The sequence below is a fragment of the Eumetopias jubatus genome, unplaced genomic scaffold (assembly GCF_037043125.1).
Source record: "Eumetopias jubatus isolate StellerSeaLion01/CBP00866 unplaced genomic scaffold, mEumJub1_p1.0 scaffold_11, whole genome shotgun sequence".
NCBI classification, from domain to species: domain Eukaryota; kingdom Metazoa; phylum Chordata; class Mammalia; order Carnivora; family Otariidae; genus Eumetopias; species Eumetopias jubatus.
This window is the reverse complement of record NW_028274817.1, coordinates 17,618,618-17,644,618: the sequence shown is the minus strand read 5'-3', so window position 1 is coordinate 17,644,618 and position 26,001 is coordinate 17,618,618. Positions and strand designations below refer to the sequence as shown.

At 39.7% G+C, this 26,001-nt stretch overlaps 1 protein-coding gene across 1 annotated transcript in view; it reads left to right on the top strand.

Moving 5' to 3' along the window:
• STK26 (serine/threonine kinase 26) overlaps positions 1 to 26,001 on the top strand; it is a 52,963-nt gene that overhangs the window by 24,279 nt on the left and 2,683 nt on the right. The window contains exons 3-11 of the mRNA XM_028092694.1: positions 6,299 to 6,529; positions 15,362 to 15,418; positions 19,928 to 20,036; positions 20,121 to 20,278; positions 21,460 to 21,645; positions 22,820 to 22,968; positions 24,665 to 24,758; positions 25,200 to 25,262; positions 25,345 to 25,481. Of these exons, the coding sequence (XP_027948495.1) occupies positions 6,299 to 6,529; positions 15,362 to 15,418; positions 19,928 to 20,036; positions 20,121 to 20,278; positions 21,460 to 21,645; positions 22,820 to 22,968; positions 24,665 to 24,758; positions 25,200 to 25,262; positions 25,345 to 25,481 (1,184 nt within the window). The remainder of the gene's footprint in view (positions 1 to 6,298; positions 6,530 to 15,361; positions 15,419 to 19,927; positions 20,037 to 20,120; positions 20,279 to 21,459; positions 21,646 to 22,819; positions 22,969 to 24,664; positions 24,759 to 25,199; positions 25,263 to 25,344; positions 25,482 to 26,001) is intronic.

Here is a 26,001-nt window from a genome sequence, read left to right as displayed (position 1 = left end):
AATATAGCACCTTGGCATATTGAATATGTTAAGCTAAAGGAGTTTGAGGAAATAGAAGTAGGAAGGTCACTCTGACTGACTCTCCCCCTTCCCTTCCTCCCTGCCCCTCTCCCCTGAAGCAGGTCATAAGACCCTCATGTGGGAGGTGTTCTCATAGTACCAGAAAGAAAAGGAGCGTCCTTCTCTCCAAAGACAAAGGGATGCCAAGAAGAATCTGAACAAACAGACCTTGCTATGTTTCCCCCAGTTTAGTACATTTAGCTCATACTCTTTGCCCTTTTCCACAATGTTTTGCTCTTTGTCAAACCTAGCATTAAAACACACCAGTTAAGGGATGCCTGGGTGGCTCAGTCGGTTGAGCTCCAACTTTGATTTTGGCTCAGGTCATGATCTCAGGGTCCTGGGATTGAGCTCCACATCAGGCTCTGCACTCAGCTCGGAGTCTGCTTGTCGCTTTCCCCTCTGCTCCTCTCCTGCTCATATTCTCTCAGAGAGAGAGAGAGAGAGAGAGAGAGGAAGGAAGGAAGGAAGGAAGGAGGAAGGAAGGAAGGAAGGAAGGAAGGAAGGAAGGAAGGAAGGAAGGAAGGAAGGAAGGAAGGAAGTCTTTTTTTAAAAAACCCACCAGTGTAGCCATTTCTGAGTCTTCATTTCTTTATGGAGGTTCTGTTATCGTGTAAAACTTAGATTAAATAAATGTATATGCTTTTCTTCTGTTAATCCATCTTTGTGAGTTTAATTTTCAGACCCAGCCAGGGACCTTAAGAGGGTCAAGGAAACCTTTTTTCCTTCCCTCCACCCGCCTCCACAATTTGTACCCATTTTCTACTAGCTAAACTTTTACTCTTTGCCAATGTTGACTGTTAACTCAAAACTGTCATCAATTAGATCTGAGCCTCTTATGTACTCTACTATTACATGTACCATATTGTGTTAAAAAGTTTTCAAAGATACATACACAAAGAGTATGGGAGATTGCACTCTGGGCTATCCTGCCTCAGTTTTGTGGCACTTCCTGGGGTCCTGGCCTCCGGGTAGTGAAGGAATAAACTGAAGTAATTACCAAAAAAAAAAAAAAAGAGAGAGAGAGAGTGAGAGAGAATACGGGATACGCTGTGTGTGTTTTGGTAAATATTACTTTTCTGGTCTTATTTGAGGGTAGGCACTAATTTTAGAGATGTGTCCTTAGAAGTATTGCAGACTTAATTTTTTAAATACAGCTATGTATATATAAATACCAAAGTGGCCTTCGGTTTACTTTTAATCTCTGAGTTGTCCACTTTTAGTGTGCACAGTTAGAAGAGAGCCACAGGCTTGCCTGGAAAAAATAGGGGTGATGAGTTCCCTATAATCAAGGACACAAATTTCAGATGTCTGCTCGGTGGTTCCCAATGCCAATGTCAAGTCTGGTGCCAAAATGACTACATAGGAAGTAGTTTGGAATACTTTAAAACAAAAACTTATTGCTGGGCCCTAATTTCAGAAGTCCCAAATCAGTACTTTGGGGATGAGGCCTAGGTATCTGCATTTTAAAAGTTGTACTGGTGACTCTAATGTGCAGCCAGGACCGGAGAGCCCTTAGAGAACCCTTAAGAATCCTTCCAGCCCTCTGATTCTGTGATTTAAGTGTGTAAGAAGCCTTCTTGCATCTGCCCCTGACTTTCCACAGTAAGATGTCCCTTTTGGACATGCTAAGAGTATTTCCACACTGAAAGCTTGTTGCTGCTGTTATGTTTTAGTAGTAATGGTAACTTCTAAGACTTAAATTTGTTAACAGTGTACTTAGAGCCGAAGAGTTCAAACCCAAGCATAGTCTGATGAACCTCCTGAGGTGGACCTGTGAGGTTCCCACGTGCACAGACCTGCTTTTGTGGGGCATGTATAAATCCTCTACCGTTAGTTGTAAATCCATGTGAAGTTAACGTAGCCGTTCCTCCCGTTTGCTGCTATCGAACTTAGAGCTCCATCCTGCACCAGGGCTTTGAGAAGGCAATGCAAATACGGATCTAGTAGTAAACTGGGATTTTGCAGTAAAGGTAGGAAGATTAGGAGATTTTAATATTCTTTGGAAATTCTTAATATTCTCTAATATTATAATATTCTTAAAATTTGATTGGGATGCAGAGGAAGCTGACTTGATATTCTTAGAGACTCTGAAGAAGAGTGATATGAACAGGTGGCCAAATCAGTTTCTTCATATAGGTTGTTTCCTAGTGCATTGCTTGAGATGCTTACCATGTATTTGCTTGATTTTGCCCTTGCACAAAAACAAACCAACCAACCAGAAAGCATACCTGTCCTAATAAAGATTTGGTATACTTCGGTTTAAGAAGCTAGTGAGATGGTGAAGGGAAAGATAGAACTTCGGTATTATCTTCTGGAAGTCAGGGAGGTGAGGTTCTCCTCAGGAAAAGTTGTTTTCATGATTCCCCCGACTCTAGATGTTGCAGTTCTGCATGACAAGTTTTCATCCCAAAATAAAGGAGTGGGAAGTGCAAACATTGTGTAAAAGCTTTCTCTTTTCCTTTGTCCGACTTGGTATTCCTTGATTTAAAATCAGAAACTATCATGAGTTAGGATCCACTTCAGAGCTTGTTTAAAATACAAAGTGTGACTTGATGTTTAAATCTTTGTTTACATACTTTCAGGAACCCATTTTATTATAGAACGGCTGTGTTCTCCCAGGGGTTGATTGTTTCAGTGAAATCCTTTTAAAACATGAATTAAGGAGATTAGGATTTAATCTTTGTTGCTTACAACAACAAAAACTCTTGTTATAAAGTTAACAAATACACTTCCTAGTCCAGAATGTGTTACCAAAGAGTGCATACTATGTGTTTTTTAATCATTGGTGTACTTACAACTTTCAGATTTGTTTTGTGTTTGTATCAGAAAAATGGAAAGATTTGTTCCTTTTATTTTTCCAAATCCACTGAATTTAGCAACTTACAGAGAGGTGAACCTATCACGGAGCTTTGGAGAGTATTTTTGCCAGTAGGTACTAGAAAGACAAAAATCATCACCAAAAGTAGGAAGAGGTGACTGGTGGGTTAGCTACTATGTGATACTAACCACAACAAAGTATAGTGTCTTGCTAAGGGAACACCAAGGAAATTAATAATGATGCTACTCAAGTTTTAGAGAAGGTATATAATAAAATGTAAGCATTCAAGACGCATTTGCAGCCTACTGGAAATCTAAATTATTTTTAAAAGCCCGTATGGGGGGTGCCTGGGTGGCTCAGATGGTTAAGCGTCTGCCTTTGGCTCAGGTCTTGATCCCAGGACACTGGGATTGGGCCCCACATTGGGCTCCCTGCTGAGCAGAAAGCCTGCTTCTCCTTCTCCCGCTGCCTGCGGCTTCCCCTGCTTGTACTCTCCCTCTCTCTCTGTGTCAAATAAAAAAATTAAAAAAAAAAAAAGCCCGTATGGGAAGCTCAAGATATATTTGTTCCATGTGGGTACTGGAGATGGGTGGGGATAACAAGTAGCTTGCAGTATCAGAGAGACTACTACATGGAAAGTACATCTTTTAGAAATGGAAAAAAATCAAGGAGAATGGGGAAGCTTATAAATTAAGCAGGTCATGTACAAACTGAATTTTGGGCAGGTTGAAAAAAATTTGGTGAAATTTTTCAAAATCAGTTATAAGCTTTTAGCTACTCAAAGGCCGGCAGTTTAATGGAATTGTTAGTGGATCTGTTTGATGCTGTTGCTGATGCAAACAACTTAATGAGAAACAAAAATAAACTTTAATGATTTTGTTGTCTAATAGAAAATCTAAGGGAACATGCTAACTCTGTAATTGTCTCCTGAAATTGTTGATTAGGTAAAATTGTAGTAAATGAACAGATAATGTAGGTCCCATTGACAGATTAAACATATACAGCTCACCAGAACTAGATAGCATCCTTCTGTTTTTTGAAGTATTTAAGTACAAATTAATAACATGCCTTTTTGGGGAGGTTTGGAAATCCTGTGTTTCTACTTGATCAGTAGTACATATTCAGCAATATGAGTTTTAAGTAAGGATATAAATATTGTCTCGTGGGAGGCAAGTTTGAATTCAAAATTGTATAAGGCAAAGGATATTTCTGAATCAGGAAGGGACAGTGAATTTATGAATATCTGAAGCATTTGTTAACCTAAAAACCTATGCTTCATTCCAGATTTTATTGTAGCAAAATGTTGACTGATTCTGGATTCCTACTGCATGATGAGTTGTGGAAGCTCAATGTAGTACCATTTCCAAATGAGCACTAGCAATTATGATCAAGGCGGAGAATCTTATTTCAGCCATTGATGAGAATGTTACATACAGATAGGATCCCAAGTGAAGGAAGAAAAGACTCATAGATTCTTGAGTCTTTTGCGTTCTTTGTTCACATGATAGTTTAGGAGTACAGGTGGGGTGATTGGAATGTCAAAGTTGGAAAGAGGAGAGTGTAAAGGTAATGTTTTGCTGGCAGGATGTTAGAATTTTAAACAATTCACCTACTTACAGCTTAGGTTACGCGGTCTCTCACCATCACTACCCTTGCATTAATGTGCAAACTCTGTCTAGTCAGCTGCTTTATACTAAAAAGTGCCTGCCCCCCCTTTTTTGGAGTATGATTCACATACAATGTTATATATTAGTTTCAGGTTGACAACATAATGATTCATACGTTACTTAATGCTCACCACAGTAAGTGTAGTCACCATCGATCACCAGACAATGTTACTGTAATGTTGTTGACTATATTCCCTGTGCTGGACTTTTCATCTCTATAACTTATTTTATAACTGGAAGTTTGTATCTCTTAATCCCCTTTGTCTATTTCGCCTGCCCCCCAAACCCCTTCTTCTCTGGCAACCATCAGTTCTCTGTATTTAAGAGTCTGTTTTGTTTTGTTTTGTTTAGATTCCACATATAAATGAAATCACATGGTATTTGTCTTTCTCTGTCTGGCTTATATCACTTAGCATTATACCCTCTAGTTTCAACCATGTCATCACAAATGGCAAGATCTTGCTCTTTTTTTATGGCTGAATAATATTCTATCATATATATACCACATCTTCTTTATCCATTCATCTATCAATGAACACTTGGGCTGCTTCCATATTTTGGCTATTATAAATAATGCTGCAATAAACATAGGGGTGCATATATCTTTTAGAATTAATGTTTTCATTTTCTTTGGGTAAAAACCAGTAGTGGAATTACTGGATCATATGATATTTCTCTTTTTAATTTTTTGAGGAACCTCCATACTGTTTTCCACAGTGGCTACACCAATTTACATTCCCACCAACCGTGCATAAGGGTTCCTTTTCCTCCACATCCTCGCCAACACTTGTTATTTTTTTGGTCAGCCATTCTGACAGGTGTAAGGTGATATCTCATTGTGGTTTTGATTTGCATTTCCCTGATGATTAGTGATGTTGAGCATCTTTTCATGTGTCTGTTGGCCATCTGGATGCCTTTAGAAAAATGTCTATTCGGGGGTCACCTGGGTGGCTCAGTCGGTTAAGCATCAGACTCTTGATTTCGGCTCAAGTCATCATCTCAGGGTTCTGGGATCGGGGCCCAATCAGTGGAGAGTCTCGTTGAGATTCTCTCCCTCTCCTCTGCCCCTCCTACCTGTTTGAGTGCATGTGCACACATGATCTCTCTCTCTCTCTCTCTCTCTCTCTCTCTCTCTCTCTCTCTCATAAATAAATCTTAAAAAAGAAAAATGTCTTCTCAGGTCTTTTGCCTATTTTTAAATCAGATTATTTGTTTTTTTGGTGTTGAGTTGTATAAGGTTTTTTTATATAATTTAGGTATTAACCCCTTATTAGGCATATCATTTGCAAATATCTTCTCCTGTTCAATAGGTTGCCTTTTCGTTTTGTTGATGGTTTCTTTCACTGTGCAAAAGCTTTTTATGTTGGTATAGTCCAAATAACTTATTTTTGTTTTTGTTTCCCTTGCCTAAGGAAATATATCTAGAAAAAAATGTTGCTAAGGCTGTTGTCAAAGTAAAAAGTACCTGGCCCTTTGGCAGGCAGCAGAGACAACATTTGCTCTATGGGATTGTTTGTGGTAAGAGGATCAGCTAAGCCCAGTTAGTGTGGGTGATCCGGTAGAATATGGACTAGCTGGCTGTTTGGGATTATAATTGCTCTGACAAAGCACATGTGGAGAGTCAAGGGAGTTTGTATGCTTTTAAAAATGTGTTATTGTCTTATGTGATTTATTTTCCTTTCAAGTAAAAGAAATTTGATGCAAAACATTTGTGTTCTTTTCTTTCTTTCTCTCCCCGGTCCCCCCTTAGAATAACATAGCTGATCCAGAAGAACTGTTCACAAAATTAGAACGCATTGGGAAAGGCTCCTTTGGAGAAGTTTTCAAAGGAATTGATAACCGTACCCAGCAAGTGGTTGCTATTAAAATCATAGACCTCGAGGAAGCCGAAGATGAAATTGAAGACATTCAGCAAGAAATAACTGTTTTGAGTCAGTGTGACAGCTCATATGTAACAAAATACTTTGGATCATATTTAAAGGTAATGTGTGTGTTGTATTATTTAAGTCATAAGGTATTTTCCTTATAAGTTTTTCTTTCTTTTTTTTTTTAATTCTATTTTTTGAAAGGCAATGTCTTAAATTAGGATTTGGCAGTCTTTGGCCTCCAGGCAGAATCCAGCTCCATTTATAAATGCCAGATAGACTGTTTTTAGATTTAGCAGCTGTATCCTGAATGCATCCCAGCACTCGGCCGCACCGTTATTCCACACCTGAACTTTGGATTGACAGGGGAGCAGAAATGCAGCTGGTCCTTGAGCCATATCCTTTGTCAGGAAAGAGCTTTCCCCCTGGGCTTTCACACATTATTCTCAATGGTCCAGTCTGTCTCAACCTCAGAATTGATGGAATATTTAAGCATGTCATGTATTCCATTGAGTTACGGTGCTTATTTACACATCTTTCTCTCCCTCCAAATTATGAGCTCCTTGATGGCAGGGAGTTTAGCTCAACCAGTCTGGGTTTTTACATCACTTAGCACAGGACATGGCACATCTGAAGTCCATGATAAATATCTGTTGAAGTGGAGTCAAATGGAATACTATCTGTTCTCCCCCCTCCCCAACAGAAGTTGGAATTTTAGTTTCCAGGATTGTGGAATTAGCAGACACCTGAGGTCATGGCAGATGGAGATGTGATTGGGTTAGTAAAACCCAAGAGTTCTTGAGTTCCAAAGTTAGAAGTCAGGATCTTGGGGCGTCTGGGTGGCTCAGTCGGTTAAGCGTCTGCCTTTGGCTCAGGTCATGATCCCAGGGTTCTGGGATCAAGTCCCGCCTCGGGCTCCCTGCTCAGTGGGGAGTTTGCTTCTCCCTCTCCCTCTGCTGCTCCCCCTGCTTGTGCTCTCTCTCTCTCTCTCTCTCTCTCTCTCTCTCTGTGTGTGTCTCAAATAAATAAAACCTTAAAAAAAGAAGTCAGGATCTGTGCCTATTGAAATGTGAAGAATAAATAGAAAAATTCTAGCTTAGGTTAGAGTTACAATTATTTTAAAATTAAAAAAATTTTTAAAGATTTTATTTTTATTTATTTGACAGAGAGAGACACAGCGAGACAGAGAACACAAGCAGGGGGAGTGGGAGAAGGAGAAGCAGGCTTCCCGCAGAGCAGGGAGCCCGATGCGGGGCTGGATCCCAGGACTCTGGGATCATGACCTGAGCCGAAGGCAGACGCTTAACAACTGAGCCACCCAGGCGCCCCTAAAATTAAAAGTTTTTATCCCCATGTTGAAATTTTTCAAAGGAAGGCAGTATTAGTTAGGTCTTTGCTTTTCAGGGTTTACAAGGGGGGAAAGAGTTTTGTTTGTTTGGTTGGTTTTTTGTTCATCTATCTCTAGGCCAAAAAGGGTGTGTTTATAACTCATCAAGCTATTGGCCTGCATAAGAATTAATGCTATCTTTTTATATTGTGCTGACCAAATAAACCCTAGGATAATCTATCTGTATTAGTTACTACTGATTTAGAAATCATAAATTTCACTGGCTTTTTACAAAGCCTGTTTAATATTACATGAATTAGATGAATGTGGAATGAATGTATAGTAGAATAAATCCTTAAACAGCCTGTCACTATGTGTCATACCTGTATTAGGTGCTGGAGATATAAAAATGAATAACCTGGGTGGCTCAGTCGGTTGAGCCTCCAGCTCCTGGTTTCGACTCAGGTCATGATCTCATGAGTCGTAGGATTGAGCCCCATTGATTGAGCTCCACGATCAGCAGGCGTCTGCTTGGTGATTCTCTCTCTCTGCTCCTTCCTTCCCGCCCTCTCATAAGTAAATAAATCTTTTTAAAAAAATGAATAGCATAGAGGACATTAGGAGAAGGAAGGGAAAAATGAAGGGGGGAAATCAGAGCGGGAGACAAACCATGAAAGACTATGGACTCCGGGAAACAAACTGAGAGTTTGAGGGGAGGGGGGGTGGGGGGATGGGTTAGCCTGGTGATGGGTATTAAGGAGGGCACGTATTGCATGGAGCACTGGGTGTTATACGCAAACAATGAATCATGGATCACTACATCAAAAACTAGTGATGTACTGTATGACTAATATGCCATGATAAAAAAATAAAAAAATTTAAAAAGAGGGTAAAATTCATGCCAAAAAAAAAAAAAATGAATAACTCACCCCTGCCGTTAAGGAGTGCACAGTCCCACGTTGCACTAAAAGGGTGCAGATTTTGTGATTAAGTATGTACAAGGTACAGATGGAGCACAAATAGGCAAGTAGTCACTTCTCTCATTTTGGGGGGACGGCGCTGGTGTGAGGGAAAGGCTTCCAAGAGGAGATGGTAATTCCTGTTCAATTTACTTCTCAGTGTTAGCCATTACTCTCTTTAACTGTACCCAAAATTATTTGATTCTTTGTGGCATATTTTGCTTTTGAATTCTTTCCTACAAAACCTTATTTAGCGGATCAGACTCTTTTTTAAGGAATCCTGAGAGGTCACTCAGTCTCAATACATTTAGGTCCCCCTCCTGATTCCCATAGCAGGCTTGGTTTGAGGCAGCCTCAGGAAGTTGTTGTTGTTGTGTGTGTTGTTGGTTTATGCATTCTGGTTTACTCTTTCTGGCTTGAATCCTGGTAATTCCAGACCCACTCTAGAGCAAACCTAAACCTTTGCTATTCTTAGGCATCTGTAACAACAGATAAGCTCTTCTTGGTAACTGACTTAAAATATTAAATAAGCCCTATTCCAAATGGGTTATTCTATATTATATTGAAAATGGGTATCAACGTGGTATTGACTGTTTTCATTGGATGCTTATAGCCTTTGGTGATTCAGACTCAGTACTCTCATGGAAAATGAATTCTAATAGCTCTATTTGTATTATTTATTCCTAAGATTTCATGTTTTTAAAAAATTCCCCTCATGGTGTACATGTACCAGTCACCCATAAATACTTAATATTTAAATAAATAAAATGGATTGTCTTGTCCAAATCTTGATTATGGAATGTTCTCAGACTAGTCAGTGAATCAGGGCCATTATACACGATGTCTTCTTAAAGGATTAAACTGAATTGTTTTTTTCTCCTTTACCATCATTAATTAAAGACCACGATATGAAAGACTACTTTGAAAACCATGTCACTTCTTGATAAAATTGTAGAAATTCACAGCTGGCTGATATTATTTGTATCCTGACTCTATTTACATTAGAGTAAATAAATGTATGTGTATTATCTCTGTATACATGTGCATATATACACACAGAAATAGCTTATGATTTTATAACCTTTTAGTATCATTTATTTAAATTACCAACTTAAATTGACCAACTTGTTTATTTTCCATTTATATTAAAACATAGTGAGACTCTGTAGGCTTGCTTTTTTTAAAAAACTAAAATCGCATCAAATATAATAGGGTTCTGTTTAATGCAGTCAATATAACTCAAGGCTACATCCTCTAAGTACCATCAGGGACCTGCATTATCAATCGACTTATGTTTTTATTGTGGTGCATCCTTCCATTTCAGATGACATGGGGGATTCTGTGAGTCAAGTTAATTGAGTATAGTAGGATATGGGTTTTTCTCAGGTTCTCTTTACGCAGCATATCATACATAACCAAGACCTCACTGTAAGCTGGAGGAAAAGTTATTGCATTTGAGAGAAAATTATATGCTCTCTGAAACTGTATGTAGTTGTAGTGATTTCCTTGAAACATGCAAAAATGTACAAGGTATTCATTTTGACTGAGCTCACTGTATAACTTCATTTTTAAAAACAAGAGTAAAAACCAGACAAACATCAGTATGACCACAGTATTTTCCTTTAATTTTAGTTCACTGCAGATTTTCATGAGAGACAAAGTTAGTCTTTATGAAGAATGCTAAAATAAGCAAACCCTTCCCTTCTGATCTCATAATATTGGAAAAATCTTTTATAATCTTTAAATATTTTTCTAGTTTGATGTAAATCTTAAAATGAAGCTCACTCGGGCATTGAATAGAATTTGAATCATGCCTTTATTTGTTGCTGAAAATCGCCTTTAGATTTCTGTTTATGTTAAGGAAATATGCCCCCCCACATACCACCACCTTGATATTTATCAAAAAAAAAAAAAAGAATTGAATGACAGAAGTAAAATATTCCAGAATAGAGTCTGTAAAGTTTTGTGACCTTCTCATTGTTTTTCCTGAGACTTTTGTGTGTGTTTATTCCCAGTGTATGGTGAATGTTTCTGGAATGTTCCTTAGTTAAAAATTGTGTTTTGGAGAGTTTTCTTATAAAACTCGAAGGAAGTTGAAGAGGGAAAAATTTTTTCCTCCTTACAATGTTTTTTCCTCAAAACAAATATAGCTTTAAACTTGAGATAACACACTCTAAGGAGCCCCATATTAGATTCAGTTTAGCAGACATTTACTTATTGAGTGCCCTACTATGTATACTCCTTTCATTCTGCATATTTGCCCTGGTCAGTCTCATCCACCCTATCATGACAATTTCTTTTTTAAAAAAAAAAAGATTGATTTATTTGAAAGGGGGGAGGGGCGGAGGGAAAGAATCTCTAGCAGACTCCATGCTGATCGCGAGCCCCATGTGGGGCTCAATCCCACAACCCTGAGGTCATGACCTGAGCTGAAATCACGAGTTGGATGCTTAACCGACTGAGCCCTCCAGGCGCCCCTATCATGACAACTTCTAAATTCATGTCTTTGGTTCTAGCCTCTCTTCTTAGCCCCAGATATCTAACTTGCTTCGCATTACCCACTTATCTGTGGGTACATCAAGTACAATAACTCTAACAAGGAGTAGCATTTGAACAAGAACTTGAGCATAATTTTGGTGAGGGTGGAGTATAGAGAAGGTATTCTAGTTTGGAAGAAAATGACTCAAGGGTAGTAAAGCATGTGGCAAGATGATCTCTCCTCTCCTTTCCCTTGTGGTTCCATAAAATTTTACGTGCTGTTTCTTTTTTATTGTGGTAAAATATACATCATAAAATTTACCATTTAACCATTTTAAGTGTACAGTTCTGTGGCAGAAAGTACATTTATGTTGCTGTGCAACCATCACCACCATCCATCTCCAGAACTTTTTCATCTTCCTCAGCTGAAACTCTATACCCATTAAACTATAATTCCCCATTGTCGCCTCTCCACGGTCTTTGGTAACTCCCATTCTACGTTCTGTCCCTAGGAATTTGACCACTCTGGGTTCCTTATATAAGTGGAATCAGGGGCGCCTGGGTGGCTCAGTCAGTGGGCGTCTGCCTTTGGCTCGGGTTATGATCTCAGGATCCTGGGATCGACCCCCGTGTCGGGCTCCCTGCTCGGCGGGAAGCCTGCTTCTCCCTCTCCCACTCCCCCTGCTTGTGTTCCCTCTCTCGCTGTGTCTCTCCCTGTCAAATAAATAAATAAATAAAATCTTTAAAAACTAAAAAAATAAGTGGAATCAGACAGCAATTGTCCTTTGGTAACTGGCTGACTTTAGTTGTCCATGTTGGATTATGTGGTCAATGTTGTGATTGGCTAGGAGATTCATAGACCAGCCCATTTAATTCAACATGTATTTAATATATAGTACAATAATCATCTTTCAAATAGATATGATGGGTATTTTATTTTATTTTTAAGATTTTATTTATTTATTTGACAGAGAGGGACACAGCGAGAGAGGGAACACAAGCAGGGGCAGTGGGAGAGGGAGAAGCAGGCCTCCTACTGAGCAGGGAGCCCGATGCGGGGCTCGATCCCAGCACCCTGGGTTCATGACCTGAGCCGAAGGCAGACGCTTAAGGACTGGGCCACTCAGGCGCCCTGATATAATGGGTATTTTAAATGTTTTTTTTTTTTCTCCATGAACAAATGAATTCCAAATCCCACAGTAGCCTTTCTCCCCGCTTTGGCCAAGTGTCTGTTTAGCAGCAAACAGTGGGGTTCAGTGGCCTTCCTGTGGGGCGACAGAGGTGATACTGCAGACACCAATAATCTGTTTGTTGACACTAGGGTTCAAGTTCTCCCCAGTAAATAGTACGACTCTGGAGTCCCTACTCTTTGGGCGTTCTGAATTTTGGAACAGAGAGCCAGTTCCTAACCCCTGACCACCCATGTTGATGCAGGACTTTAAACTTACTCCTCCAACCCGTTGTGAAACTGTGTGGGTCACTTTGTAAGTGGAGAAGTGGAGTTTTTCCTTCGGGGACTTCCTCCGCTTCAATGTGCCGGATGTACGGTTATGGTTTACAGTCCCTGGCTCTTGGAATTTTAAACCGGTATGTAGATACCATCTCAGCCTTTTAAATTATTTAAAAGCAAGCCAAACATACTTATTTGCATTCTCCAACACAAACATCTTTTCACAGAAATCAAAGGTAGAAGTTGTAGTCCTCCAAAAGAACACAAACATAGAGTCTAGGCTTTTCGGTTTTGTTCTGTTTGCGATCGGTGTTTTCCCTGAGACCTGCTGTGGAAACGAGCCCGTGAGAAGAGCCTCTGTGGGTGAAGCTTCCTTGAGCAGGGAAGAGCCCCACCAGCCTGGCTTCAGCCCCCACACCTTCCAGTGAAGGCCTTCCAGGGAGGCTTGTCTCCAGAAATGGCGATCAGAAGGAAGCAGGCAGAAAATCTGTCCGGCACCTCTGGTTCCTTCCCTGCCCTGTTTCCGAAGAGTCCTGGTCCCACCCAACGGCTTGCTTGCAAGGAGGAAGCCGCCTTTTTCAGATCTGGAAGTTACTTGCTCCCAGCTTTAATAACATTTTAAGCTGTCCGTGAATATGCTTTAGCAGAGAACAGACAGTTGGTAAGTTTCTGTTTTGAGTCGGTATCCCCCCAAAAAAGGACACACATTGTTTCAAACTTGGAAAACAGATGCTTTCCTTCGCACAGAACTAGAAAACAGATACACATGTTTAATAAGATCTTTTCATTTGCCTTTTAAATATCAGGTGCATGGGAAGCATTCTGAGTTCATAAGGTAGAACATAGGACTTATTAGAAACAAACTTGTGGCAAAAGAAAAAATTCTCAGGATATGCGGTGTTGTGAGAAACGTTTTTTTCTTCTCTTGAAAAAAGGATAAAGACACATCAGGTTGACAAGTCCCAGGTTTCGAGGGCCTGATTTCAAGACATAAAAACAAGTTACCTGAAGTGCTCCCAGAACTTTTTCCCCTCCCACTGTTAACGGGGATGTATTTCCTCTCTTTCCTACCCTAGACACCGCCCCTGGCAAAGACTCTCAGCTCTTCTCTTTCTTCAGTTCAGGCTGTGATAGGGGAGTAGCTGTTGAGACTGGGGGGAAGGTACATTGTTCCCTCCCCCCTACCCCGTGCATCCTACATGGTGTCAGCATCCAGAAAGGAAGGAGGAATCCTTTCATCTTAATTTAACCAAACCCTTCCTCCGTGGTCCCTAACACTAGGCCACCTCCCACCTCCCAGTCCCTATACTATAGTGGCACCCATCAACATGTTCCTGGGGTCCATTTTCTTGCCATGCTGAAGCCCCAGCCTCATGGGGACACGTGGACATTTTGTTTGGAACTCCTGAGTACTTCCCGGGGAGTTTAGAGTTTGACGGCTCCTGGCAGTAGCTGGAGAATCTTCATCCCACAGCTGGGGCTGTAAAGGTAAGAAATATGTCCCTGACATCCCAAGTTGAAGCACAACACTGAGTGGGTTTTTCCCCTGGAAACATTGTGAGGGTGTAAATAGTTTGTTTCTCTGGCTTTTTTCCTGCTACACTGTGGAGACCTTCATGTTCGACTGTCTGTTCAATTGGACTACCCCAGAAACCTTGACGTTATTTTTTATGGGAAAAATGCTTGCTTTCCAAATTTGAAACACCTTACTTAAAAATGGACTTTTAGAACACAAGCCATTCATAACTTGGCTCCTTGCCAGGACAGTAAAATCAACTGTTCCACTCATACTCAAGTCTGTGGTCCCACAACAATGCAGAGAACAGCACTCATGAAATGATTTGGGGAGAGAAGTGTCCCCCATATTTCAGGCTACAGCTGAAAGAAGAAAAGATTTAATGGTTTATTCCAATTTTTATCTGACATTGCTGAATGGTGTGTGTGTGCGTGCACCTGATTTGGAATTTATGTTCATGTGTGTATGCACCTGATTTGAAATTTATATACATGTACTTGCCCCATTTCTTCCTGTACAACTTAACAGTGAAGTTAATTCTGGAGTAATCAAGTAATCCTATGCTTTTCAAGCTACACACTCCCTTTCTCTTAGCCATGAACCTTGGCAGTAGGGGTATGGGGGCGAGGAGGGACAATATCCTTTCTAGGCTCCACATGTGTACCAAAAATGCCCATTAATCATGGCTGATAAAAGTGGTACTGTACATGAGAACAAAAGCCAAAAACTCTAATAAGGCAAACCATCCAGTGTACTCAAACTCTAAAATCACATGGGAAGTACCCAGAAGCTCCATTTAAAATTTCTACAAGTCTCCATATACCTCCTCATTCTTTAATGTAACTATCTTTTCCTTTCAAAATCTTCCAAAATAAAAATTTAAGGCTATGGTTTCTTTTTTCTGGGTTTTATAAAAATTGCTAATAGTTCAACAGTAAAAAAAAAAAATAATTCTTCATTTAGCTATATCACAGGCTAAATAGGTTGGGAGGGAAAAAAAAGACTCAGAACTTTACTTTTATTTATTTTTTTAAATTATTTTATTTTTATTTTATTTATTTGTAATGTTCTATGGAAAAACATATGCTGGGCTTCAAATAACTAATTTTAGACTTGTATTTTAGAACCAGTACATTAGTATGTCAGATTTAACATTTTATGCTAGTATGTTATTTGGCTCAGGTTTATAATTATTAAATTGTTTCGTGGCTTTTACAGGGTTCAAAATTATGGATAATAATGGAATACCTGGGTGGTGGTTCAGCACTGGATCTTGTAAGTATTTTTAAATAATTACACACGTACACATCTGTAACTTTTTTCTTTCAACGGGAGTAAGCAGTGGCTTTTGGGCAAGCTGAATGGTTGCTCTAGTTAATATGTTCAAATTAAACTCTTTATTCAGGTCCACTACCCTTAGGTAGTTTGAGCTAGATTGCAGGATTGGGCATATTGCTGACATTCTTAGAGTGTGTATGAAATGCAAAATAGCTTAATGAAATAAAGCACTGCAAATTAGGACTGTATGTGACAGTTGCTATCAAGTTTAGAGTTTTACTTTGCAAGCGTTTCCCTGAAAAGACAGAACGTTCTTGGATTTTTAAAAATATGTGATTCAGGTAACTGTCACTGAAACTGGTCCTTGGGTTCTCACCAAATAGGCCTACGGACCCAGTTCCCTACAGAATTCTCTCTGCCCCCACCCCATAGATCATTTGGAAATGTGATGGTATTTTTGGTTGTGATAATGACTTGGAATTGCTAGGGCCATTTTAGTGGGCAAAGATCAGGATACTAAAATCCTGCAATGGGCAGGAGAAGTTTCCCCCAATGAAGCAGTGATGGTACACAAAATCCCTTTGAGAAACACAGGTTGTTTTCCCCACATTGGTGTGATTCTATTATTGCTGTTTTCCCCCCTTTAAATCTTTATTAATATGACATTGTATTTAAAATTCAATATGCATTCATTACTAGAGGCAACTTTGTGTAGTAGGATGGCCACTGGGCTGGCCTATAGGAGTTTGAGGTTATGGGGCTAGCTATCTTCATAACTAAATCTGTGCCTGTGAACCAGACACATAAATTCCTTAGGCTTGGATATCCTATAAAACAAAGAAGTTATTTCTAAGTTCCCTTCTGTCTTCAGTATTATATGACTTATATTTTCTTAGGATGCTTCTGCTTTTGAAATTATAGAGTATGCTGTTTCTAAAAATAAAGTGTTTTGATGATTAAGATCATCAAATAATATTTTTAACTCTTATTTTCAAGTGGAGATGAGTTTTCCCAACCGTGAGTGATTAAATATTTCTAAAAGGGTTTAATCCTCCCTGCCAATGACTCCAAAGTTTCAAATAATCCTATGAACAGAAATGACTGTAAGAGATTTTCTTTCCTTTAAACAGAACCATATTTAAAGCATTCTAAAGAAATGGTAATTAAACTTGATGGAGAGTCTCATCTCCTTCTAGGAATTCATCTCATTTTAATCAGTTGCTGAGTTAGGTGATCCTTCCTTGTGTCTAATATCCTAAAGCTTGAGTTCATTTTTTTCTTTCTGTCTCCGTTCTAGTGATAGAACACAACTGGTGTTTCTTTGTATAATAATCCTTCATGCTTATGGAGTCAGATCTCATTCTTTTGAAGTTAAATGACCCCATTTCCATTTGTCTTGTCACATAGTTTTATTCCACAATAGTGTTTTCATTAGCTCTACGAGAAGCCTGCCAGTTGTGCCACAATCCTCCTTCTTCTACTTTTTAAATATTAAGAGCCCTTTCCAAAGTGATCACAGTTCCCTTATCTGGTCCCCCAAGGTGCTCACCATATCCCTTCCCTGTTCCATCAAAAATCAAGAGACCTAGGTCCTAGTCCTGGTTCTGCCATTGACTCACTGGCCAATACTGGACAAGCCATTGAACCTCTGTGCCTTGATTTCCTCAAATATTGAATGAAGAAAATCGATTAATAATTGCTCGAGGTTTGTTTCTCTAGCTCACAAATTCAAGAACACTGTGATTGAATGGTAAAGTTCATGTAACTGGCCTTTGTAAGGAGGGCCAATGATGAGAAAATGTGCCATACAAAGGAATGCTAGCATTTGGGGAATCTAAGAAAGGATTAGGTTGGAGGGAGGGCACTGCTATTAGGGACAAGAGAAAACAAGAAGGGTGCTGGGCAGAGAGTCTTTCTCACTTTAAACTGGTGCCCAACTAAAGGAGTGTGATTATGACTTGTAACTGACATCAACATTTTAGAGCATATATACCTCAAGATTCTCTCCCATTCTTGAAAAACACTTAGTTGTGTATGAACAGACTTTGTGCATATTTAGGTTATTTTATGGAATTGATCATCCCTGACTTCTTTCCAGGAAGAATTGCGGTGGCTTACAACAAAAACTCATACAGTAGGGCTAATAGAATAAAATAGGGGCACCAAAGAAAAAAGTTGGAAACAATATGCTAACCATAAGAGAAGGCATAACGCAATGTGCTGCATTAGGACCGGCTGAAAGTCAAAGGAGTGGGGGAGAGCCCCAGGCCCACAAGTATACAGTCTGTGAAAGAGCAGATGTCCCTCTCTTGCATGCTCTCAGTGGACAATAGAGGCAAATTACCCAAGGCCAGTATGCGGCCCCGGAGGCAGAGGTATTAGCTATTAGAGACACTGGCACAGTCCTCAGTCATTGAGGAGTTCAATTATGCACTCCAAGGCCAGTGGACCAAGATTTCAGCATTCTCTCTCCCGAGGTTGTACAGCAAATAAAAAAACAGTCTCTGTTCCATCAACTTTACCTTCGTTCTCTTTCCAACTCCCTTTTTTTCTCATTTTCTCATTCTTGTCAACATGGCCAAGGAAACATTTTAACCACAAGCCTTGAAATAGTTTTCTGTCTGATAATGAACCAGGAAAAACCCGGCTCTAGCACCCCACTCCCATTTCCCTGCCATGGAGCCTCCCCGTCTCATCCTCCCCCAGTACCCCGTTCATTGAGATTGTACTTTTCCTGAATTTTAAACTGGACCTAAATATACCCAATAAGCTAGTGGGTCTGTAGGACCCCTTTTTTTGTGTTTTTTGTGTGTTTTTACAGAAATATACTTTTTAAAAATTCTGTATTACATAATATGTTGGCTTATCCAGGCCACTTTTGGAAGTCCTTCAGAATGACAAGTAGTATCCCTTACAGACCTTGCCCGATTTCTTAAGTAACTGAGGGTATACCTCCTCTGCCCCGTCAACATGTTATGATCAGTGATACCAACTACAAATCCTTAGTATGACCTTTGTCTCTCAGTTATTTTGGTAGTCCCTCAGAATTTCATTGCCAGCAATCAATAAAATGCCATTTTCACCTTTGAGAACAACTTTAATCACTCCTGTTTAGAAACTTTTGGGGTGGAAGTTGATAGATTTATAAGTAAATAGATAATGTTACCTAGGAAAGGCACCTATTGAACTACGGACATCCCCGGAGTATGCTCTATATCCAGGCCACAGTTAATAGTCAATGGTGAGACTGAAGTACAGGGTCTATTTTAAGCTGTTAAATTTCAACATGAAAGTGCCCTTTATTCAGAATAAATACGGCATTCATGAAAGATGAAATACACAAGGTGCCAAAGAGCTGTGAATCCCTCCCAGTGTGAGGCAGAGTGGGCCATGTTTGATTTTCACCACCTCTTCCCTCCTTCCAGCAAACAGAGCTCTACCTCAGCTCTGACTTTAGATTCCCACCCTTTCCTGTAATAATATTGTACAATCCACTGTTTGTGCTTTATGAGGTACCAGAATTTTAAAATAACCATTTATTTTAAAGAGAGATTTTCAGATATTCCATTACAAGTTCTCCTGAAACCTAATCATTGCTTTCCTTGTATTCCAGTTGGAACTATTGGCTTTGGTACAGGGATGGGGAGAGAAAGGGAAATGTGTTACATTTATTTGAAAAACCGTATCCCTTCAAGATTTGATTTTTTTTTTTTTTTTTTTTACAATGAAAGTCTGAAGAGATTAATTATCGTATTCCTGGCTAAATTTTAAATTTCGGTCTCGGGGCGCCTGGGTGGCTCAGTTGGTTAAGCGACTGCCTTCGGCTCGGGTCATGATCCTGGAGTCCCGGGATCGAGTCCCACATCGGGCTCCCTGCTCGGCGGGGAGTCGGCTTCTCCCTCTGACCCTCTTCCCGCTCGTGCTCTCTGTCTCTCGTTCTCTCTCTCTCAAATAAATAAATAAAATATTTAAATAAATAAATAAATAAATAAATTTCGGTCTCAAAAAGGCTCTCTGCTTTCCAAAGTGACTGAGATCCAACGAATGCCAAGAACCGAACCATGCTGTGGGCTGACTGATCTCAAAATCAGTTTAGTGTAAATAGTTAAATCATTTAAATAGACAACGCCAAAATTTAAGTAGCTGATTTCTTTTTTTCCTAGCCAAAAAGAAAAGAAAGCTAATTCTGTCTTGTTTAAGCATATTTCTTAAATCTTGGATGTAAATATTTAGGAACCTCGGGACGTGGAGCTGGTACAGAGGTCACAATGCTTCTATTATCTTTCGAGATTAAATCTAATCATTTAAAAACCCTTTCAGCCTTTTGACTTAACTTGTTTACTCTCTTCCCTCATCTTTTAAGTTGTTTTCCCCATTGTTTCAATATTGGCTCAATAAGCAGAATTGCTTCGTATATTTAAGTGATTCCCTTGTTTCAAAGATAATATCAAGTTTGAACTAGATTGTTCGGACGTGTGTAAAAGTGTGTGTGTTTTCCCCCCTCAGCTTCGAGCTGGTCCATTTGATGAGTTCCAGATTGCTACCATGCTGAAGGAAATTTTGAAAGGTCTGGACTATCTGCATTCAGAAAAGAAAATTCACCGAGACATAAAAGGTATACAGAAATCTTATATGAACCTGGGAAACATAGCTGCATTCTGAGGAAGCTGAGGGGTTTTCGTTTCTTTTTTCCCCACAGCTGCCAACGTCTTACTGTCGGAACAAGGAGATGTTAAACTGGCTGACTTTGGAGTTGCTGGCCAGCTGACAGATACACAAATCAAAAGAAATACCTTTGTGGGAACACCATTTTGGATGGCTCCTGAAGTTATTCAACAGTCAGCTTATGACTCAAAAGTAAAGTGTTACCTGTACAAAGCTGTTTTGTTTTTAATAATAGGTTTTATATAGCATGCTATTCGATGTAAAGAAACTGCCCAAATTTTCCTTCTTTTAAAAGGATTTTGAAAGCTAGTGTTATGTCAGGTGTTCCTGCTAAATCATAAGTTCCCAGGATGCTGATAATATTTTGAGCCTCTTCCCTTCAATAGCCTTCCATCCCACTTAGAATAAAATCCAAGGTCCTTACTATCACATACATAGCTGTCTATGATCTGGCCCTTGTCTGCCTCCCCAGCCTCCTCTCCTTTTATTCTCCTCTATATTCTGTCTCCTTCGACCACAGGGGCCTCACTGCTGTTCCTCAAACATATCAAGTACCACTCTGGCCTCAGGATCTTTGCACTCACCCTTCCCTCTATCTGGAATAACCTTCCTTCCAATCAGGTCTCTGCTTAAGCATTACTTCACGGTGGGGGCACCTGGGTGGTGCAGTCAGTTGGACGTCCAACTCTTAGTTTCCACTCAGGTCATGATCTTGGGGTTGTAGGATCAGCCCCATGTTGGGCTCGGCACTCAGCGTGGAGTCTGCTTGAGATACTCTCCCTCTCCCTCTGTTCCTCCCCTCTAAAATAAATAAATAAATCTTAAAAAAAAAAAACAACCCATTACCTCACAGAGTAGTCTTCCCTAGCCATCCTGTGTAAAATTTGCAGCCCCCTGACCCCATCATTCATGATTCCCTTATCCTGATTTTATTCTTTTCTTCACAGAACCTAGCACCGCCTGACATCATATTTATTTACTTATCTGTCCCTTCTGTTGGAACACAAGCCCCTTGGCAGCAGGGATTTTTGTCTGCTTTATTCACCACCTCAATCCTCAGTGCCCAGAATGTGGTGCCTGGCAAAACGTTAAGGAATTTGATATTTTTTTTAAATAAATGAATTTAATTAGTAAAAATTTATTACATTTACATTACATTTTTTGAGACATTTTATTTTTTTTAAATTTCCTCTCTGCCCCCAACATGGGGCTCAAACTCACGAGCCCACGATCAAGAGTCACACGCTCTTCTGACTGAGCCAGCCAGGTGCCCCTCTTGAGACACTTTAATATCATGTGACGCACAGGCTGTTTCATGGCAGTCTGTTGGAATGGAATTTTGAGCTAACACTTTTTTCTCTCTCTTACGCCAGGCTGACATTTGGTCATTGGGAATCACTGCTATTGAGCTAGCCAAAGGAGAGCCACCTAACTCTGATATGCATCCGATGAGAGTTCTGTTTCTTATTCCAAAAAACAATCCTCCAACTCTTGTTGGAGACTTTACTAAGTCCTTTAAGGAGTTTATTGATGCTTGCCTGAACAAAGATCCGTCATTTGTGAGTACATATTGCTATTACTACTATTTGTTTTTGATTATTAAATCTATATAAGCAAATGTGGTTTTTCTACAGTGAGGAATACAGTGCATGTGAAAATTGTCTAAGATCCTTCTAGGAACCTGGATCTTCCTTCTCTCTTGCTAATGCTGTTCAGTCCTTAACAAGATCCTTACTTTTCTCCTTCCTCCGTATCTTTTTCTCTTTCTCATGGTCCCTAGTTCCTTCCTTATTCTGTTGATCATTTCTTATTTCAGAGGGAAAGAAGTTTGAGAAATGAAGTTCCTGTTATAGGAAGTCATTATTAAAGTACACGTGTAACTATCCACAGTGATTTTTATTCAACTGTGTTTTCATTTTTCATGGAAAGTGATGTGTGCGTTTCACTTCTTTGAAAATTTAATGTTGAGAAATTCCAGCATATGAAGTTGTATGCTTTTACTGAAGTCTAATGAACTCCACTCATTTACCTGGCAGATTTGATCACAGTTGCTTTACTGTTTCTAAAATAAAGCTGCCTGGTGACTTCTAGAAGCTAGAAATTTACAAGAACTAATTTTTGATGTAACTGTTTTTAAGTTGAGAATGAATATTCTGATATTAACAAAACCCTAGGGGAGAAATATCCCCCACAGCACCCGGTATTTGCATTTAGATGCACTATGAATTAATGTGTGATGGAGAAAGGATTAATCTGGGGATCAAAAGATGTGTGCAGATGATAAAGTTACAGCCTTGCTAGTTGTCATCCATTTGTCCAACTTACAGTAAATATAATAAGAGTATTTGAAAGCACTATGTTGAAATGTTTTTATTTTATTTTGTTGTTGTTGTTGAAATGCTTTTAAATGTTAACTTATTTTCAAAATCCTATTCTGTGTTTCTTTGCTTTTGAGAGGTCCCTGCCTGCCAGTTTGCTGGTAGGTAGGCCACCTTTTCGCCCCCTGGGCTTGAACAAATTGGTACAAAGGTAGTAAATTCAATTTGGTTGCCTTGAGCCACTTCAAAAAGTAGAATTAGCTGTTTATTGCCCTACAGCATTTTAGTTGTCCTCATGTTTATAGACCTACTTTTCAGATGTACCTTTTCTGCTTAATCATTGAAATAATTTTTTACTACCCCTTGCAATCATAAAGAACCTGGAAGTATTCTTGTGTCCTTCCTCTTTCCCTAGCGTCCTACAGCTAAAGAACTTCTGAAACACAAATTCATTGTAAAAAATTCAAAGAAGACTTCTTATCTGACCGAACTGATAGATCGCTTTAAGAGATGGAAGGCAGAAGGGCACAGTGATGATGAATCTGATTCTGAGGGCTCTGATTCGTATGTACAAATCATTCAATTTTTTTTTAAAGATTTTATTTATTTATTTGAGAGAGAGAGAATGAGAGATAGAGAGCACAAGAGGGAAGAGGGTCAGAGGGAGAAGCAGACTCCCCGCTGAGCAGGGAGCCCAATGTGGGACTCGATCCCGGGACTCCAGGATCATGACCTGAGCCGAAGGCAGTCGCTTAACCAACTGAGCCACCCAGGCGCCCAAATCATTCAATTTTTATGTAGGTAGCCCATTCTAATATTGCCTATCTTTTAACTAGTATCCACTATGCTTTCTCTAGCATAAAATATAAACCTTATTTTAAAGTTTTACGGTAGAAACTGTGGAAATCTTTTAAAATCACAGTCTGTGGAGTACAATGAATTTGGAAACAGGTTTTTTCTTAGAAGTGAATTGCTCTATTTTTAAATGGTCTCGGTCTAACCCCTAGTGGATACTTGAGTATATTACAAAATTTTGGAACAAGATTCAATTAAAAAGTGTTATATTAGTTTGCCCAAAGTGATAAGGGGCTGTGTCTTCTCATACTTTGGGGGAACCTGCAAAATCCTTCTGGAGAACTGACCTCCAGGCCTTTCCCACCCCTTGGCCACATACTAAACTGTGATCACACTGATATATTTAAATATTCATCTATATATGATTTCTACCTCCCTAAAAAAGTTCCACCGGTTTTCTAACCACAGCATTGACATTGACATCTGAGATTCTAAGTCCATAACTTAATGGAGACCAGGGAAGTCTGTAGGTTACACCAGAATTTACTCTTCCACTGGCTGAATCGGCACAACGGCAACACAAAATTTCTTTTGATAATACTCTCAGAGTCCTGCATTTATGAGAAATTGCCCTACTTTAAAAAAAAAAAATACCAGGACGATTTTTGTGCCCTGTTGTAATGGTTTGTTGGCCATGGCTGCCCATGAAAGTAGCCCATGGAACTTTAAAAAAGAACCAAAAGCCACGCCCCAGGAGATCCTGATCCAGTCAGTGGGGAGGGGTGGGGGCAGGCCTTTATCTACGTGGTAAGAGGTCTCCACCTGTGATTCTGATGCACACTTAGGAATTGAAGACCACTGCTCTTCTCCAGTACATTGTAGTATCCACCCAAAACCAAGATCAAATGCTTTTTTTTTTTTAAGATTTTATTTATTTATTTGACAGAGAGAGACAGCAAGAGAGGGAACACAAGCAAGGGGAGTGGGAGAGGGAGAAGCAGGCTTCCCTCGAAGCAGGGAGCCCGATGCGGGGCTCGATCCCAGGACCGCAAGATCATGACCTGAGCAGAAGGCAGACACTTAATGACTGAGCCACCCAGGCGCCCCCAAATGCTTTTTTTTTTTTTAGATTATTTATTTATTTATTTGACAGAGAGACAGCGAGAGAGGGAACACAAGCAGGGGAGTGGGAGTGGGAGAGGGAGAAGCAGGCTTCCCGTGGAGCAGGGAGCCCGATGCGGGGCTCGATCCCAGGACCCCGAGATCATGACCTGAGCCAAAGGCAGTCGCTTAACCAACTGAACCACCCAGGCGCCCCCCAAATGCTTTTTTTATACTCTGATTTTTTATATATCGGAACAACTCTTCAGAGTCTGGCTGCATTGATTTGGAATCAATGATTTGATATTTTCACCAAGCTGAATTATTTAGGAACTTATATTAGTATTTTGGGCCATCTCTTTAGGGAACCCACCAGCAGAGAAAATAATACTCATCCCGAATGGAGCTTTACCACCGTGCGGAAGAAGCCTGATCCAAAGAAGCTACAGAATGGGGCTGTATGTACATGGCATTGATCACTTCCTCTCGATAGATTCTTTTGGACTAATGGAGTGAGATTATGATGGCCAAAAATTATTAGAATTTAATACCCCTAAATGCCCGCCTATCTCACTGTGTCCATAGTATGCTTCATTTGCCATTAGTTTTGAGCTAATTAAGTAAAGGTCATGGAAGTCGTTTAAGTGGCCATCGGTATGTTTTTTAAATGCAATTTACCTAGACATGCATACACCCAGTGGAATCATGGATATCTGATGTAATCCTAGAGGTCAGAGGCCTTCCGGATGATGGATGGGTGGGAAGGAAGCATGGAGACGTGCCTTATATTGGGCCTTTTGGGAGGGAGGTTTCAAATTAGTGCTCGCTTGTTACAGAATAAGAACACCATGACTTATTATGTTCATTTCATGGGCATAATCTATATTATTTGTTCCAAGGAGCAAGATCTTGTGCAAACCCTGAGCTGTTTGTCTATGATAATCACACCTGCATTTGCTGAAGTAAGTACGGATTCATTAGCTTTGGATATCTATGTTAAGAAGTCTGGTAATTTTAAATGTTATTGCTATTGATCTTTCTCAGCTTAAACAGCAGGATGAGAATAATGCTAGCAGGAATCAGGCAATTGAAGAACTTGAGAAAAGTATTGCTGTGGCTGAAGCCGCCTGTCCTGGCATCACAGATAAAATGGTGAAGAAATTAATTGAAAAATTTCAAAAGTAAGCTTGAAATGTCATTTAAGAAATTATTTTGACATTTTCTGTGGGATGTTTATGATACGATATGATTACCTTGATTCAGTCATTTCAACTATTCCTAATTATTAAGTCACTTCTTAATAGTTGTATGCTTAAAACTGTTTTGTTTGTCGCCCATCTTAAACACGAGCTTTTGGAATTATCTTTGGGCATTACAAGGTACTTTTCCCCCTGAAAGAAATGGCCTGTTTTGGTTTTTTCTCCTTCGCCTGCTAGTAGGGGTATAGACGAAAGGTCACAGAGCATATTTTTATTTGGGCCCTTGTAGATACCACTTAGGAATGTTTTCATTCTTGCCACTACCCTCATCACACTACTATTCACATAGCTTCCAGTGCTGAAGTTCTTACGTTTAGCCCCCGTAAGTAAAGTTAAGGGAAGGATTGTAGGTAGAGGAAGTCAGTATAGACTACAGAAGGTCCTTATGATTGACTTCAGTTTCCACACTGTCTCAAATTGTTGGTTTAACTTTGTTCCTATT